The following is a 16,991-nucleotide window of genomic DNA, read 5'->3' as shown; positions in this document are numbered from 1 at the left end:
TATAATCACCATGTATGGGTCCGTGTGTCAAGGCCTTTTCAGTCTCTCTAACAAAGCTTTGCAAAGCTATATAAGTTTGATGTCATTGTACTTCCTGGTGTTGACATGAACTGAATCATGTGGGTAAAGACTAACTAGGTAGAGGTTATATTAACAAATCTGTCAATTAAAAGTATCTATTAAACAATTAGTTTAAGTCAAGGTTTGCTTTGAGAGTTGGAATTCACTGTCAGGCCTCTGGTAGGAAGAATATCAAACACAAAGACCCCCAAAGAAAAAAAATGATCAGACACTTCCTGTAACTGCCATAAAGGACAATGGCTTTTGTATTTGTGTTACAGAATCTTAGAAATATTTAAATAGATAGTTACTTTGTGTCATAATTCTGGCGTCGGGTTCCATTGTGAAGAATCTGAAGAGCGTAGTTTTCCTCATACTTAAAACAAATTTCTACATGCCTTTTTCCACCTGAAGAAAACTGCTAAATTTAGGACCATCCTTTCTCAGAGTGGAGCTGGTCCTGCATTTGTTGCTGGAGTAATCACCAGTCAATAGTTTTGAAATGAACTTAATTCACAAAATTCATTAAAAGAATTGAATAATTTGACTATTTTTTTCTAAAAAAAATGCATTTCATAATCAGTTTTGTTTCACAGTCAGCACATGGGTCAAAAATGCACTGACAGCGTGATCTGTTGTTTAAGAAACGTCCGACGGCACGTGAACGTCGCACAGTCATGTAACGTGTTTTTGGCCACGCCCCTCGTAGTAGGGCGGGGAGGCACCGTGCCACGGTTTGTGTTTGCGATGTCAAAAAGTTACACAAGCCAGCGTTGAGGAGGTTGTACAACAGGCTGGTTTACCCACACCCACCATTCACTTATACCTGGCCCACGTGTGAACACGGAGCGTCCTCTGGCGGGATCGTCATAAACACCCAGCGCGTGGCCGTGGCTCCAGTGTGACAGACGCGCCCACGCCTTCCCTCCCGTGGGTAACAGTCGTGAGAGAAACACGGTTTGATTTGCGTTTCAGGGACCCGCAAAAGTGTCGGAGGAGCAGGAACCTCGGCGCGTTGACGTGATTATCTCGGACGAAACCATCAATCATCAACAAACATCTGCGCGAGTTTCGGAGCCACAGTCGTGGGCTGCGTTCACAGACCGCGGCAGGCGGACATTTCAGCCATGGAGCTGAGTTCGGTGATTCTGACGACCGTTGGCTCCGTCGGATTCTTCCGGCTGGTCAACGCTGGGGTCGGTCAGCTGCCCATGCCCGAATCTGCCCGCAGGAACGCGTGGAAATGGAGAAACATCTGCACGTCGTTCGTGCACAGCCTCATCACGGCGATCTGGGCAGTGCTTTGGTGAGTTACACGTTGTGTTCACTCAAGCGCCTGGATCTGATCGGAAATGACTAGTTTGGAATTGTTTGGCTTGTGTGCATGTTTTGAGCAGTTTTGGGTTATTGTAGATATGGAATCCATTGTTTATAGTATTAACGGAAATATATTTTAAAATAATATTACTAAACTCTGTTTTGACCTTAGAAGTCAGTGTCTACATTAATATTCTAAGATCCTCAAACCAGGTCGTACTTTTACTTCATCATCTGTGTGTTATCTTTTCAGCTTCTTCCTTTACCCACAGATGGCTGAGGATTTGATAGAAACCTTCTCTATGTTTTCTCATGCTTTGGTGTCCTTTTCGATTGGTGAGTAGCACGACTGCAGTGTTCAGTACTGTAACGTGTGTGTGTGTGTGTGTGTGTGTGTGTGTGTGTGTGTGTGTGTGTGTGTGTGTGTGTGTGAGGGCTGCTGGTCTAGTACATGACACAAGATAACGTGAGGTTAATCCCTTTTAGTACTTAAATCATCGCACAGTCATGATGAACTGGGTCTTTTACATATCAGTACTTCATTTAACTCAACTTGCATGACTGTCCATTGTTTTAACAATCTCTGCCACAATTCAATCAAATTGTGACTAGGTTTCAATCATCTTATAGTAAAGGATTACATTACTCCCTGGGACTTCCAGCGTAGACTAAAATAAACCATCCAGCTTCTGTAAACAAACTTGGAACTTTACACAAATTTGACTTGGCCTGATTGTTATTTCCACCATAAGTGCTGCTTTAGATTCTTAAAATAGTATCATTGTCTGTTTTTCTTTTTCATTAATCCTCAAAGTAAACCAGTGACACCCCAGAGCTTCTAATCTCACATTTATTGAATCTGTGCCAGGCAATAACAGCTCCCTGAGGATCCGTGGGATGTCTGACATTCTTACAGGAAGCCCGGCCCTGAAAGCTGGCAAAGCAGGGAGTGTTATGTGATGATCAATGGAGGGCTTTATGATCAGTCCCAGGCGTCGGGTGCGACCCTGTAACCCTGTAGAGTCACGTGACATCACCGAGTCAGCGAGTAGGCACGAAGTTGTTGATTTATGCAAGAGCCGTCCACACAGAGGGACAGTCGTCACAGGGAGGGGAGGCGTGAACGCAGGAACAGTGATGGTTCGCTGTTTGTAGTCCTCCAGATGTGTGGCGTGATTCTGCTGAGGCCGCCGATAGTTTAGAGAGGGCTTTGTAGGCCAGACATTCAGCCCAGTTCACTGGAAGGCTCCCAGTAACAGGCCAGAAACAATTCTCCACTTGTCGAGTGAAGACCTTTCCACAATCTATATAAAATATTACCCACAGTGCCTTGCAAACTAAGATTTAGAAAAACTAGAGGAGTTTTCCCGATAAATCAGGTTAGCTCAGGTGTCTTAATCTAATCTCTCATATACAACCAGATGGGATATTTGGCTTAGATTCATGAAACCTAGTTGTTTGATGAACTGGTTTCAGGATGGAATTTCTCAACATGTAAACATTCTGGTGAACGTCATTGCAGAGGTATACCAATGTAGAAGCGCACTGAAACCTCTTTTTAATACCGGCTTGTAGTATTTATTTTACTGACAGGTCCAGGTCTCGTATTTCCACAGTAATTGTGTTAATTCTGGCCTCACGAACGGTGCCTTGCCAGCCACAACGCCGCATTAGTTATTCAGTATTCTGAAAAAAGGTGTTGTCATGGATACGGCTGCTGGTGGATATGAATAGCCACATCTTGGTTGCCATCACTGTTGTCAAGGAGGCAGGGTCCCCCGTTGAGCTGCCTTTTAACAAGGCTCATCAAGAGTCTGTTTTGTTTGTAGCCTCTTAAACACTTGGCAAATGAACTAATGACATTAATCTGTTGAACGGTGTCTGTTCCCACAGGTTACTTCATGTACGACTTCTTTGACATGGTGTTGAACCAGAAGCTGAATCAGTCCTGGGAGCTGCTCTTTCATCATGTTGTGGTAGGTCTTTTACTCACTGTCACAGGTAGAAAATAACTTATCGCCCACGATTTGATATGTTAGCAAATGATCTGTGTCAGTGTATGAAAGCATACCTGCACCCCTATGCCTCCACAAACCCAGCTACGAAACCTTGTCACATCTGTCGCAACCAGAGAAACAGGAAAGGAATAATACCTGTCTGTCATGTTTAGTTACAAAGAACAAATGAAGGAGGAACAAAGCGCAGGTAGTTCCATTGAACAGCCCCCCCACCGAGCATCCAGCCCAAACTCCACCCGACTGCCTCAACGCCCTGGTTTCACCTTATCTATACAACAGTATCCATCGTATTCATGACCCTGAGCAGCCTGGGGAGTTAACCTTTCCTCCAGTGCTGTGAATACCAGTGGTGACAATAGACACCTCCTCTACCTCTCGATTGAATATTTTCTGCCTCCGACTGTGTGACCTACATCCAAAGCTATGCTGAAGTTATGTAAAGCCTTCTGTTGCCAAGCTCTTGCTGTTGTTCAATAGCGCTTCACATCAAGGGAGCTACTTGATTATAATGTGCTTGGAATTGACTCTGACCGAACTGGAGTGGACTTGTCCAGCTTCCAAATAATCTCACCTTGTTGAGTTGGTTTCTCAGGGGAGAAACTGTTTTGGGCATCTGTTCTGTGAGCCGGTGGCCCAACCGAGTGTAGGACGCCTTTCTTTTTCAAATGTGTTGTTGTTGTTGTGGTTGTTGTCCCTTCACTTCTTGAACGCTTAGTGAATGGGAGTTTTGGGCGAGCCAGCTGGCTCCATACCGTCACTAGAGCGTGGGAGGGACGGAGACTTCATTCTAATTCATGTATCATAAATGGGACAGTTTTCACTACACAACATTTTAAAATCACTTTAACATGCATCAGCTACCCATATTACACCATGTACAGACAATAACAGGGCTGCTTAATGACTGTAATTAATTAGTATCCATGCTTAATGGCTTCCTGTTTTGTGATTATACAGTCAACTAGTGTGTGGTGTCACACCCATCTTGTTGTTGTTGTTGTTGTTTTTCAGGAAGGAGAATAAAAGTTAAGCATTCCATGCAATGTTTTTTTCTCCTTTCTTAGTGACTAAGTGGAGATTACAGCTTCTTATTTCTGTCAGAGACCCATGTGGATCCTGCTGCAGTCACTTAGGTCTGATGAAATCAGCCCTAACCTCATGTTTCCTAATAATTCTACCAAATACTTTAGTAACATGAGGTTTTTTAAAAAGTAATCAAATCTGTTTTCCTGAAACCGTTGTGTTTAAAAAATGCAGCCTGACCTGAATAGATGTTTGAGCTGGGACAGCTGCAGAATGTGGGATGAAGCCAAGGTTTGTTTGCCGTTCCCGTAAAAAGCTGTCGCCTTGTGTCAAGTGTGTTCGTCTTGTTTGACCCTGACTCCTGGAAATCTTGAGCTTAGAATTAAAAATAGGGGCTAGAGCAGAAGTGTGTCTTTTTTTTCATAAAGGAAGTCGTGTGAGTGGTTCTGTAACATTTTCTTTATGGAAATATATATGCATCAGTTTCCATCCTCCGTTCACAAATGTCTGTCACTCAACGTATCCAGTAGAACTCAGTGGTACAAATGAAGGAGACAGAGCTGATTCTGGAGCAGGTCACAGTGTCACAGGATATGTTTAAAAATCATCTGATGCTGGTGGCTATTAGTCATAGACAACTCTCCTGAATGCTTTCTACTTGTTAATAATCCCTCTCCCTGTAGAATGTTGGACTTCAAACTGTTCAGTGATTTTATAAACATTTCTAGAATCATGTGCAGCTACAGTTGGCAGGAAGTCCAAGGAGGAGACAAAGTCCTGTGGGTTAGTGGAAAGTCTGGTGACCTCTAATTGATGACTGGCCGTCCAGTGGCTGACACAATCAGCTGATCAATCACATGGTGAAACAGCTCAATGCTGAAGACCAGAAAACAAGCAGCCGGGATCATCAGGGTCGAGAAAAGAGCAGCTTACGCTCAATAATCACATACAGTGAAGCAAGGATTCTTCTTCTTGGGTACTTGTCTGCTCATATTTGCCATGTTTTGGCATTCAGTCATGTTTAGGTATTTTTCCTCTTCAAAGTGCGTCTTGCATCCGCCTCAGATATGAATGGAGTTTGTTTACTGTTTGTGTGAAAGGATGTTTGTGGATGTTTCCTTCACACAGCCAACCGTGAATGTCACCAGTGTGACTTCATACGACACCGGAACTGCACACAGCTCTGTTGAACCTGATCGTCCTGTAAGTCCAGTGATGCGCAGCTGCAGGAGAGCTTGGCCGATGGTTTTCACAGCTGTGTTTCCAGGAACCTGCTGGTTTCTGCCACGGCTCCTCCTCGACCCACACTGTAACACACCCTTTGTTGATAAATGCAGGCTCTTGGTAATTTTTCATATCAAGGGTATAACTAAGAAACCGTAACAGTGGGTGCCAGGTGTTTGCAGTTGGCATGGCAACGAGGAATGCCGTTGGTTGTGCTCATCCATCAGTATGTTCTAAAAACGGAGGGCGCCGCAGATTCTGCGGGCTGCCAGTCACTGCTGAAGGCGAGGTGGGGCAGAGTGGTGCATTGTATGACTCTAGTTGCCTAGTTTCAAGGCGTAAAGTACAGTGTGGTTTGACATACAGCTCTTTTACAGTATAGTCCGATCGTACAGTCGAAAGTAGGAGCAACCTCTAAATCCACACGAGTGGAAAGTGGCAGCGACGGTTCGAGAGTTTGCTTTAGTCCAGTTTCACAGCAAACCTGGAAGCTGCAGTGTGTTGAACACGTAGTGGTCGTACACACAGTTATTATGTCGGCTCAGCCAACAACTGCTGAGTTGCAGCACTTCACATCATTTTTCTTTAGATAATCACTGTTTTATCTCGGTCTCGGCCACTTTGGGTAGTGAGGTCATGGAGAGGACAAACACTTGAGCAATGAAAAGCACAGCTCCTCCTTTCACACACAGCACCTGCACACCCTACAACTTAAAGTAGCAGGCCCATGCAGTGGTAATAGCTCTGGGCAGCTCTGGAGGTCTGATTCTGAGCAGTCATGATTAGTGCTGCCAGATAATGGACAGTAATGCAAGTTGCATGATAATAGTTACAACTGAGTGAGTGTGTGTGTGTGGTTTAAGGAGCCACTGCAGTATGTGAGTGTCATGACTGTCTCATGTTTCCATGAATGTTCTCTCTGCTATTTCCTGTCGTGGTCTTGGAGCCTCTGTAGGACTCTCCCACTTGCTCATCACTCCACTCCTGGCCTGTTCTTATTGGTTCCTGTCCACCAAACTTCAGAATCCAAATCCTTCATGAACTTATGAAGTACAGTGGATAAGTGGGATATTAGTGTTAGGGTGCCACATTGTCAGACGTGTGTGTGTGTGTGTGTGTGTGTTTTGGTGTGTGTTCCTCATGTTGGCTGAAGCCTCCAATTTGAATTCTTCCACCAGCTGTTTGGTGGACTTCTGCTGAGGCTGAGGGCTTTTAACCTTCTGCCGTTAGCCTTTAAAAACCAGGCTGGTTTTCTGTGCATGCATGTGCTGTGTCAAGCTCTCGTGACCTTTTTTTCTCTTGTTGTTTTTCAACACCCGTATTGTCTACTGAAGGCGTGGAAACTGGTTTGGTGTCTTAAAAACCCAAGAGGTGTGTGTGTGTGTGGGGGGGGGTGCTACAACATCATGCTAATAACCCACATACACACCATGAGACCAAACCACACCCCTAATAATAGAGCATCCAACTGACATACAGTATGGCTTGTGTTGTAACACAAGCTCTACTTAGGGTCTCCAGTGACATAATGATGGCTGCGTACTCTGGCCGTTCTACAGTCCTGGTTTTCACAGGATTTAATATGTGCATTTGATACTGTGGAGCATAGAATCTTGATAAATCAACTTCAGTCTAAATTAGAAGTTCCTTGGTCTGTCCTCCAGTGTTTTCTTCTTACCTTAGTGATTCAACTTCCAATGTTGCTATTTACAGCATCAGCATCATTTTGCATGCCACAGTCAGGGTTCAGTCTTGGGTTTTTATGGGGATTTTATTCTACTTATACATATATCCTCTTGGTCAGATCATTCGTTGTTGTGTAAATGTGTCTTATCATTTTTATGCAGATGATCTCCACATTTATTGTTTCTGTGGTGATTTCTTTGGAGTTTCATTTCTTTACAATGCTGTTGGAGTGCCTGTAATCCATCAAGACTTGGCTTAACAATAACTACCTCCACATAAACTCTAGCAAGACCGAAACTCTGATTATTGCACCTGACAAAAAGATCGCCTCAATCAGACAAGACCTTGGCCCACTGGACTCCTCTGTTCAGACGAGCCTCAGAATCCTTGGTGTTGTCTTTGATTATCATTTGAGAAACATTTCTAAATTAAGAAGGATCTTATCAAAGATGGATCTGGAATTTATTGTTCATGCTTTTATTACTTTGAATATTGATTATTGTAACTCCATTTTTACTTGTATTGTTGTATTAAGTCAACTTTATATTGACTCCAGACTGCCCACAATCCTGCACCAAGGCTTTTAACAGGAACCTCTAGAACAGTCCATATTACTCCAGGTCTATTGTCACTTCACTGACTACCAAGTCCAGAATTGATTTAAAAATTTAAGTAGTTAAGAACATTTAGAGCAGTACACGGACATGCTCTTCCAATATACAGTATTAAGGACCTATTGACCCCATACTCCTTAAACCGTTTTCCCAAATTCCTCAAACCAGTCTCTCCTGATGATCACCAAAACCCGTTTAAAGACTCGAGGGGGGCTGTCTTTTTAGGCTGTAGCTCCCAGACTGTGGAATGCCTTGCCCCTCTCACTGCGCATGACGGAATCTGTTGATGGTTTTAAAATGAAGACGCACTGTTTGTCTCTGTAGTGTTATTATGGCACTTTTTGAAGCACTTTGTGATTTTATCTGTGAAAAGTGCTATATATAAATAAAGTTAACTTAGTTACTTACATACTTAGTTACAAGTGTTTGTGGGGGCAGCACATTACAACCCACAGGACGTTGACTATGACCTGCAATTATGTACAATTATATACTACATGTTGTATAGATACAGTGTTATCATTGTTAGTCTGTGGGGCTATTTATAAAGGGTGTGTTCATGATGTCAAACGTCACTGAGAAACAACTAAATCTGGAAAGATTTTTAAGGTTAGGATGAGCTCCTAATGGACAAGAAGGTCTCCTTCTCTGGATTTCAGTGAAAGGAGCCATACAAGGTCTCTGATCTTAAAAAGCAGGAGCTTTGCTTCGCATATTTCACCAGCACTAACTTTTTGGTTGGTGAATATAAATTGCAAGTAAGTCCAAAGGTTCATAACAGTTAGACACTAGCCCACGGGAAATGGGACTTGGCCCCTGTTCTTTACGGATGGGGCCTTGAGGCCCCTGTCACGTTCGTAGAGCTTTATCTTCTGGAGGCTCATAAAACGTATATAGAGTCATTGAGGTGCTCTCATATCAGTGCTGAACTCTTCCCACCACCAATAAAAGAGATCGCTTCCATAAACTTAGATAACTGTGTAGAAGTCACATAACTGTATCACTGTTTCACAACAGGAAACCTCAGCATCTTGTATAATGCATATGTAACAGAGTTTGGATCCAATTACTTGATGTAATACTTTACATGATATAACTCCTGCAGATCAGCCATAGTCCTCATCCTCCTCCAGTTTTGGTTTGTTTTGACTGTTGGGTCCTGTTCCATCGTGTCAGATTAGATTAGACTTTATCTGAGCCAGGATGAAGCCACCAGTGATTTGTGTGTTTATGTCCAGGTTAATCCCACTATATGGCCTTGTTTTTGAGGGTTACGTTATAGAGGCCAGTCGGCACAGACTTCCTGCTTTACATGCTGTTTTTATTATCTGTCTCGTCGCATCGTCTGTCGTCTCTTATCTCTGTTGGATACAGAAAAACGTCTCATGCTTGAATGGCAATGCAGGTGTATTTTGAAATTTATATTTCAATAAATGGGATATTTTTTTCCCAGTTGTGTACATGAACGTGCAGATGTCCAGTCAATCATTATATTACAGTATATGTGTTGTTATTTACAGTAGGTTTTAGCAGTGTGTGGTAGTAACGTGAGCAAATGACTCTCTCTCCTCCTTGTCTGTTGTTGTGTCACATCACACTAATCACAGTCTGGAGGATTTCATTATCGCACCATCTTGCTTTTGTGCTAAAATAAATTAAAAAACGTTATATTTTGGTTTGATTTCTAAAGTTGTCGTTCTGGTGGAAGATAAACATCCATCAAGTCGGTAGGACACGCAAAACAAATACATGAGGTCACACCACAGTGTGTGCACTCCACACATATTTGAGCTTAATAGATGCAGAAACAGATGTTTGTGTAGGTCCGTCATTTTCTCATATAAATAGTAAATTATTGATCTAAAGTAATGCAGTAAAAGGTTCCTCAAAAATTCTTTTAATTTTTTTTATTTGACTTTTGACATTGACAGAGAAAGAACTACTTCAAAATGACTTTGTGCCACACAGACCAGAACCACAGCTGCTCCACTACAGACCTTATACCATTGCTCTGTTTGGTTTCTAAAACACAGAAAGTGAATTAGAAGCCTGTCCTCACATGCTCCGCTGCCTGACCCACTCCCCCTGTCACATGATTGTTTGTTACAGAGGACATCCCATGACGTTATAGAACTCACGCATACACAGAAGATGCTTTAACTGCAGGAGGGTGAAGTTCTTTCTCTTATGGTTATATGACCTGCACTAAACGAGTTACTCTGTATGTCTATTATTTCTCTTTCACATGTTGCACTTACTGCAACTGTTCATTAAACACTTGGAAACAAGCTTGTCAGAACACCTGTGTACGTGCGCGTGCGTGTGTGTCTGTGTTTTTGTGTTATTCATAAGCTGTTTATCTGGATGCTGTTGCTGCCACCTTGTGGTGTTCATTTGTCAGTTACGTCACACAATTTCATAATCCCAAACATTCAAAGTGCTCATTGACAAAATTTGGTTAAGAATTAAAGACAGTATAAAAAGAATCACATTTGAAGTAAGGACTACATGTGAATTAGCAGCTGTAGCTCACAGTCTGACCTTCATCCATGGTCTTTCTCCAGGTGATCTCCTGTTTCGGCCTCTCCGTGGTGTCGTGCCGCTACGTGGGCTTCGCCGTGGTGGCGCTGTTGGTGGAGATCAACTCGGTGTTCCTCCACCTCCGGCAGGTCATGCGCATGTCCAGCATGGCCGCGGGAACGCTGTACCGGGTGAACAGCATGACCAACCTGGGCACGTACGTGGTGTTCCGCATCAACACGCTGGCCTGGATGACGCGCTGGCTGGTGCTCAACAGGGACAAGGTGCCGCTGCTGGCCTACACGCTGGGCAGCGTGGGCATGGCCATCATGACCGCCATGAACATCGTGCTGTTTTATCGGCTGCTCAGGAGCGACTTTTTGAAGGGCAGCGCTCGGGAGGCAAAGAAAGACAAGGAGAAGGAGATGTAGGAGAGACCAGGACGATTCCACTCATGAACACACGCTCTGCTGGAGTTGGGATCCGATCTGAGACAGAGGCCTGTTTTTACTTCCTGTTCCATCCATAGATCAGAATAGTCATTGTGTTGAAGCTACGCTGGCTCTCAGTTGTAGCTTTGATGAATTGGCTCGTGTGTGTTCTACAGTCTTCCCTCAGTGCCAGTACTGTCTCCACAATGCGAGGCCTTGTAAGGCAGAGCCTCATGCCTTATTCTCCCCCAGGGACGATGAGCTGCACGTGTGTAACTCTTATGTGTGTGAAACAAAAGCACATACACAATATCTTATATCTAATATGTGTATCCATCCACATCAGATCCACACCCTGCATGTTTAGTTAAGACTTGTCCTCATCTTAAAATCACCTGCTACCTCAGAGCTTCTAACTGTTCTCTGCCTCTTTCCACCGTGACAGGCCTTGCTGTCAGTATTCAGCAGGAAATTGAAAAGAAGAAAATCCAGCAAATACCAGTAATTAAAGAGAAACTGTGCCATTAAACTGGTATTTATTTTTCTTTATTCTGAATATTTGGGTGATGACTGTTGTTTTTGCTCTGATTAATCTTGCACAGCTCAGTGACATGATGCTGTGGTTTACATCCAGCTACGTACCACAGACCTCTGACATCAGTGTCCGTCAGCAGATGATGCTGTATCTAAAACCTGCATCAACGCTTTTGTATTTGTAGCTGTTTCTGTAGCGTGAAGGTGACGATGTACAGGCTAATGTTCATGTTGCCTTAAGTGGAATCCTCACAATCCTCAACGTCATCTTAGCAATTGCCTCAAAAACGCCGAGCTCTTCACACATGTCTTTAATTTGTGACCTCTCTGTAGATCTGCATCATCTTTTCTTGCAGATGCAGCTTCAGTACAGATGTGTTACACACACACACACACAGCTGCCTGTTCTTCTAATTCATCACTGTTGTATGGCATCACACTGCTGTGCTCTTCATGCATTGTGTGGTTGATCGGTAAAGTAATTGGTTCAATTGTGTATGTAATTTATTTAAACTGGAAAGAAACTGGACTGGGCGCAATTAATGAATTTCCCAGTGGAGAAAACAGTTGATTAGTTGAAGTTGTTTTGTTGCTGAGATCATTATTGTTGGTTACATCACGTAGAATATTTTTGACCCAGTGTTTCAACATGTGATGTCATGAGTGTTTGAACATCTGACAAGTAGTGGTGCAGTTCAGAGGAAACCTACAGTAAAACCCAAATCACAAAGTTTTTCTCAGAATTGAAGTAGATTCTGAACAAAACTGTTGTAGCTTATTCATTTTTCTTGAATTTTTTGTAATGTAAATTCATATTCAAACTTTGTTTAGGTTGTAGTGAAGATATTTGATGGATATTTGTGTTTCTAAAACACATCTGTTTGTGGACATGGTGTTCAGGCCTGTGATGTTGATGGAAGTTTAAATCTATGAACTTGTGTTCATTATGTTGCTGTGTGTGTTTATCAGGTAAACCTGTACAGTAGAGCTTCCTCCTCATTTAAACGTTGTAATGACCTGTTGTGCTCTCTGCAGTCCAGCTCTGACCCATTCACTGCTCATTGTCCTCATGCCACAGTTGGACTAGTTTTACACAGGTAGTGAACATAAAGGAAATGAATTAATGTTGGAGCTGCAGGTGAAAACTGGTTCAACAAACAGCCTCATGTTCCTCATCACACACTGTAAATACAGTGATTGACTGTGTTGGTGAAATAAAACTCACTTTCTTGTATAATTTTTGATTGGATTTTTGTGTAGTGATTGTTAAATTATGAAACTCTTTTAATACTTATGTAACAGCTATGATGACTTTATCCTTCAACAGCAGGAAAAACCTGGAATGTTTACTTAAACTGAACCCAACTTAGAACCATCAGCTCAGAGAATGTCAAATTGTCATTTGTCAGAATTTTGTCTATTAGTAATTTATTATTAATAATAAGCTTGTTTGTTGCAGTTTTGGTAGATTGCAAAAATAATCAAATTTTTTTGTTGATATACTAATACTGGTTTAACGTGAAAATAAAGAGGAATGAACCTTGTGTTTTGATGTCACTGCTCTAATCGTGTGTCTGGCAGATGATGGGATGTTGCTGATGGAGTAAACATAAAGCAGCCTCATCCTTCCTCACTGCTTCTCTCTGCTCCTTCAGGCTCGGCCGTGGGTGATGAGAGCCTGAGGCGCAGGTGGAGGGTGTGAGAGAGCATTTTGGTTGTAGTGAAGATATTTGATGGATATTTAGGTGTTTTTAAAACACGTCTGTTTGTGGACATGACGTTCAGGTTTGTGATACTGATGGACGCTTAAATCTATGAACTTGTATTTATTATGGTAAACCTGTACAGCAGAGCTTCCACCTCCTTTAAATGTTGTGGTCACCAACCACCACTGGCTGCATCACTTCCTGTTTAATCTGCCCTGAAACACTGTCAGTCCCTAGTTTTTTCTAAATGGTCAAAGTTTCAGTGTGAAGCAGCTGCAAATTAACAGAAGGTTAAATAGTCTTACATCAATAAGGTGAATGTGTCTGATTACTTTTTATTTTACAGTATTTTGTTTTAAAACAGACTTGCTATTTTTCTCCAAATAGTTTTAACTCCAAATAAAAACAGAATAAAATTGAGACGTGTGTTAATGACTTGTTTGTCATTAAATTAAGTTTGAAATTTATCTATAAACTTTCTATAAAATGTCTGAATGAGTGATACTTTGTTGTACAGCAAATTAACTTTGTTTCTGATGCTGTGACCCCTGAATTCATTTCTATATAATAGAAAGTACCACAACATTTGACACAGTGAAGTCAGTTCACTTTTGTGCATTAATATCAAAAAACACTTTTATTATGAATTGTTGCTACTGTTCATAAATGAACCCAAATTAAGCGTTTGCTGTCGCTCAGAGCCTCAACCATCGTGTTCACAGTGTGAGATCCTCATTCTGGACAGAGTTGCAGGTCTGTGAATGTAGAGACTCAAACATGGAGACATTTTGTTGTTGAGATGTTACAACTCCACTGACTTTTTCTAAACTGTCTTAGTGTTGAGAACCAGCTCTGATTATTTTGTCTCTATATTTTCTGCCTGACTTTGATTCTATTTGTATGTTTGTGTCAACCATTTTCTGCAGCTTTAACCTTCTGTTAAACTAAAACCCAGCTGAGCTTCATCTGTTGGATCATCAGAGCAGCAACAGTTTCTCTTAGTAGTTGGTGAAGTCGACACTTCAGGCAGATCTGAGAACAGTTTGGGTTAACGTCCAGATGCAACTAGAGCTGCTGAAGGTCCAACATGTCATCAGCTTCCTGGGTTTGGTCTCACAGCTTTGGAAACTCTTTCACCACAACAAAGATTTTATTATACCAATTATATTTTAACATGATGTTTTATCAGGTCTGATGTGAATCTGATGCTCAGTTGACCTGAGACATTAAGATTAATACTATGATGTTGTAGCGGCACCTTGTGGCTGTGGTGTGTACAGTGTACAGATAACAAATATGTATAAATATATGTATAAATCATTGATAGTGCTTAATTACTGTCATGTTACACACACACAAACCAATTACATTTTTACATGGATGAAGTTAAACGAACAGAACAAACCTGTTTGTTCTCCAACTTCCTGCTGTGATGTCTGACTGCTTGACTGCTTTAAAGGTGATGCTGTATCGTTTACACTATGGAGCTGGGTTCAAACACTGAGGTGATGAAAGCGCCTCAGTGTCTCTGTAGAACCATGGACCTGCTGCTCCCAGTGTCCACAGCTGTTCATTCAGAGCCTTCAGTGTTTGTGTTCAGCTCTGACATCTAATAACACAGTTTGAACTTTTTACCATTGAACCAGTGGTGGGAATAAGTTACAGTTTAACTTCTGTCAGTACAGATTCACTTGTTACCAGCTGAGTCGTTTCTATCAACTACTTTTTTATCATGTCAGGATCAAATCTGTCTTTTTGCCTCTTCTTTCTGAGACGGAGGTTTACGCTAAGATTAATACTATCATGTTGTAGGTTCACCTTGTGGCTGTGGTGTTTAAGTGTTAGATTCAGTGCATCAGTTCGACGCATTCAGTTTTTAGTTTTATTAGGAACCAACCGCACACACACTCAGTATAAATAATATTTTATTTACAATATGTATAAATAATTGATGAAGTGCTAAATTACTGTACATGTTACACACACAGAAACAGAGACACCTCCACTAACTCAAACTGACACTAGACAACATGGAAACACAGCAGGGAAGGTTTGAGTGGCAGGAACTGAGGGTGGATCCAAACCCAGGTTTGTGTTTGAACTCTGGCTCATCCTGAGGTTTAGTTCTCATAAAACAACAGGACGCAACATGAACAGTAAAAGACCAACCCACAGAGCTGCTGCTGCTGCTGTCAGCCCCAATACAGGAAAAAGGCCTGTTCTCTCCCGGTTCTCTGGTTCTGGACTCACTGTTGTCTGAGCTTTGTGCTGATCAATAGCTGCTGTAAAGAACATGAAATAATCACTGTGTTTCTTCCCTCCCTGTAATTTATCAAATGTTTTCAACAAGTTCACAAACATCAAACTTTACACTGCTCCAGGTCAAAAACTACAATATGTCCAGCTTGAGTTTGAATCATTAGATTCACTATATATCTGTTTTCAACATGTAATATAATAATAGATTAGAATTAGTTAAATCATTATTAGAAGCTCAGTGTGTACAACCAGATGAGATATGAATGAATGAATGTTAGCCCACAATGTTATTATACGTATGTATTACCAATATTATAGTAACTGATGATCCTACATTATTACATGTTACAGTAAGAAAAATAAATGACTTAGAAATAAATAGTTATGTTTTGTTTGTCTTCATCAGTTTATTGGGACACTAATGAAGAAGGATTTTCATAGAATCTCTATCTGTTTGTGATTTGGTACAAAAACATATATTCTGTGCTGGACAGTGAAGATGTGAACGAACCAGAGACGAAAAGGAGACAGAGAAGAATCAACACCTGAGAAAAAGGAAGCAGTTTGTTGTTTGGATCTAACTTTTTACGTCTCTTTAAGTATAAAGTATGTGTTGCCTTAGGCACTTTGCACAGAAAGAAAGGATGAACACACCGTGTTCTGTCTTGTGAAGTATGCGAGGAATGTATGTGATGAATCAGTTTGACAAACAACATCCGATGACTCCTTTTCTATTGCTTTTTACATGCAGTCGTGGGCGAGAGGTGGGGTACACTCTGGACAGTCCAACACACAGACAATTCAGAGTGGCTACTGTAATCAACCTGCATGTTTTTGGACCAAGCGGAGAACCCGTAGAGAACCCACGCAAACCCACACCCGGTCGACCCCAGGAATGGAATCCACAACCTTCTTGCTGCGAGGCGAATGCACCACTGTGAATCAGGCTCCATCTGTCCACAGTCACAGCTGAGACTGTAGAAACTGCAGATGAGAACATTAAACTCAGAACCACAGTGAAATTTAACTAGGACGAGGGTCACTGTGACATTCTGCCTCCGCGCCGCTAGAGGCGCTCCTGGGGTTTTTGATGTGGGTCTGTGGTTGAAGTTAATTTCCTGTGTAATTAGTTGACCCACCTGTTTGTGTTAGTATTTAAGGGATGTCCTTTTGGTAAGACACCGTTGGTGTGTACGCTCGGTGTAGCTGGATGCTACCCCATTGTTACGCTTGAGGAGAGTTTGTGATGCAAAGGAGTTTTGTTTTTGTTTATGTCCTGTCTCACCACGTAAGTTTGAGCGTCTTATGTTTCATGTTTAGGTTTTGCCCGTGTTACGGAGCGTGTTTTGTTTATGCCTGTTAGACAGTGCTGTACTTAGTTCTTAGACGTCCTCAGTGATGTCTTGTGTTCATGTGTAGGTTTCTGCCCGTAGTGTACGGAGCGTTTAGTTTAGTGAGTTTAGGTTGTTAATCGTTTTCCTGCATTGCAGTGATTTTTAGTTCTTCCTTTGTGTTGAACTGAGTCCTGCTGTGCAGTGAGTTTTGTGGTATTTAAATAAACCTGTTTATGTTAATTGTACCTTCTGTGTTGGGTCGTGC

The 16,991-nt window shown here is 41.9% G+C and overlaps 1 protein-coding gene across 1 annotated transcript; it reads left to right on the top strand.

Moving 5' to 3' along the window:
* The first annotated feature begins 773 nt into the window (after positions 1 to 773).
* LOC114867661 (TLC domain-containing protein 2-like) lies at positions 774 to 12,971 on the top strand. Its single transcript, XM_029170523.3, has 4 exons — positions 774 to 1,366; positions 1,631 to 1,713; positions 3,271 to 3,353; positions 10,507 to 12,971. The coding sequence occupies exons 1-4, from the start codon at positions 1,188 to 1,190 to the stop codon at positions 10,891 to 10,893; spliced, it is 732 nt and encodes a 243-aa protein (XP_029026356.1). The 5' UTR covers positions 774 to 1,187; the 3' UTR covers positions 10,894 to 12,971.
* The last annotated feature ends 4,020 nt before the right edge of the window (positions 12,972 to 16,991 follow it).

The sequence above is a fragment of the Betta splendens genome, chromosome 13 (genome assembly GCF_900634795.4).
Source record: "Betta splendens chromosome 13, fBetSpl5.4, whole genome shotgun sequence".
NCBI lineage: Eukaryota > Metazoa > Chordata > Actinopteri > Anabantiformes > Osphronemidae > Betta > Betta splendens.
Note: the sequence above shows the minus strand (reverse complement) of the source record. Positions and strands in the feature narration are given on the sequence as shown.

Excerpts from the sequence above, each read along its gene's own strand:
- LOC114867661 (XM_029170523.3), top strand. The coding sequence starts at position 1,188 with ATGGAGCTGAGTTCGGTGATTCTGACGACCGTTGGCTCCGTCGGATTC. Across the intron at positions 1,367-1,630 it reads GCGATCTGGGCAGTGCTTTG|CTTCTTCCTTTACCCACAGA; the intron begins GTGAGTTACACG and ends TTATCTTTTCAG. Across the intron at positions 1,714-3,270 it reads TTTGGTGTCCTTTTCGATTG|GTTACTTCATGTACGACTTC; the intron begins GTGAGTAGCACG and ends CTGTTCCCACAG.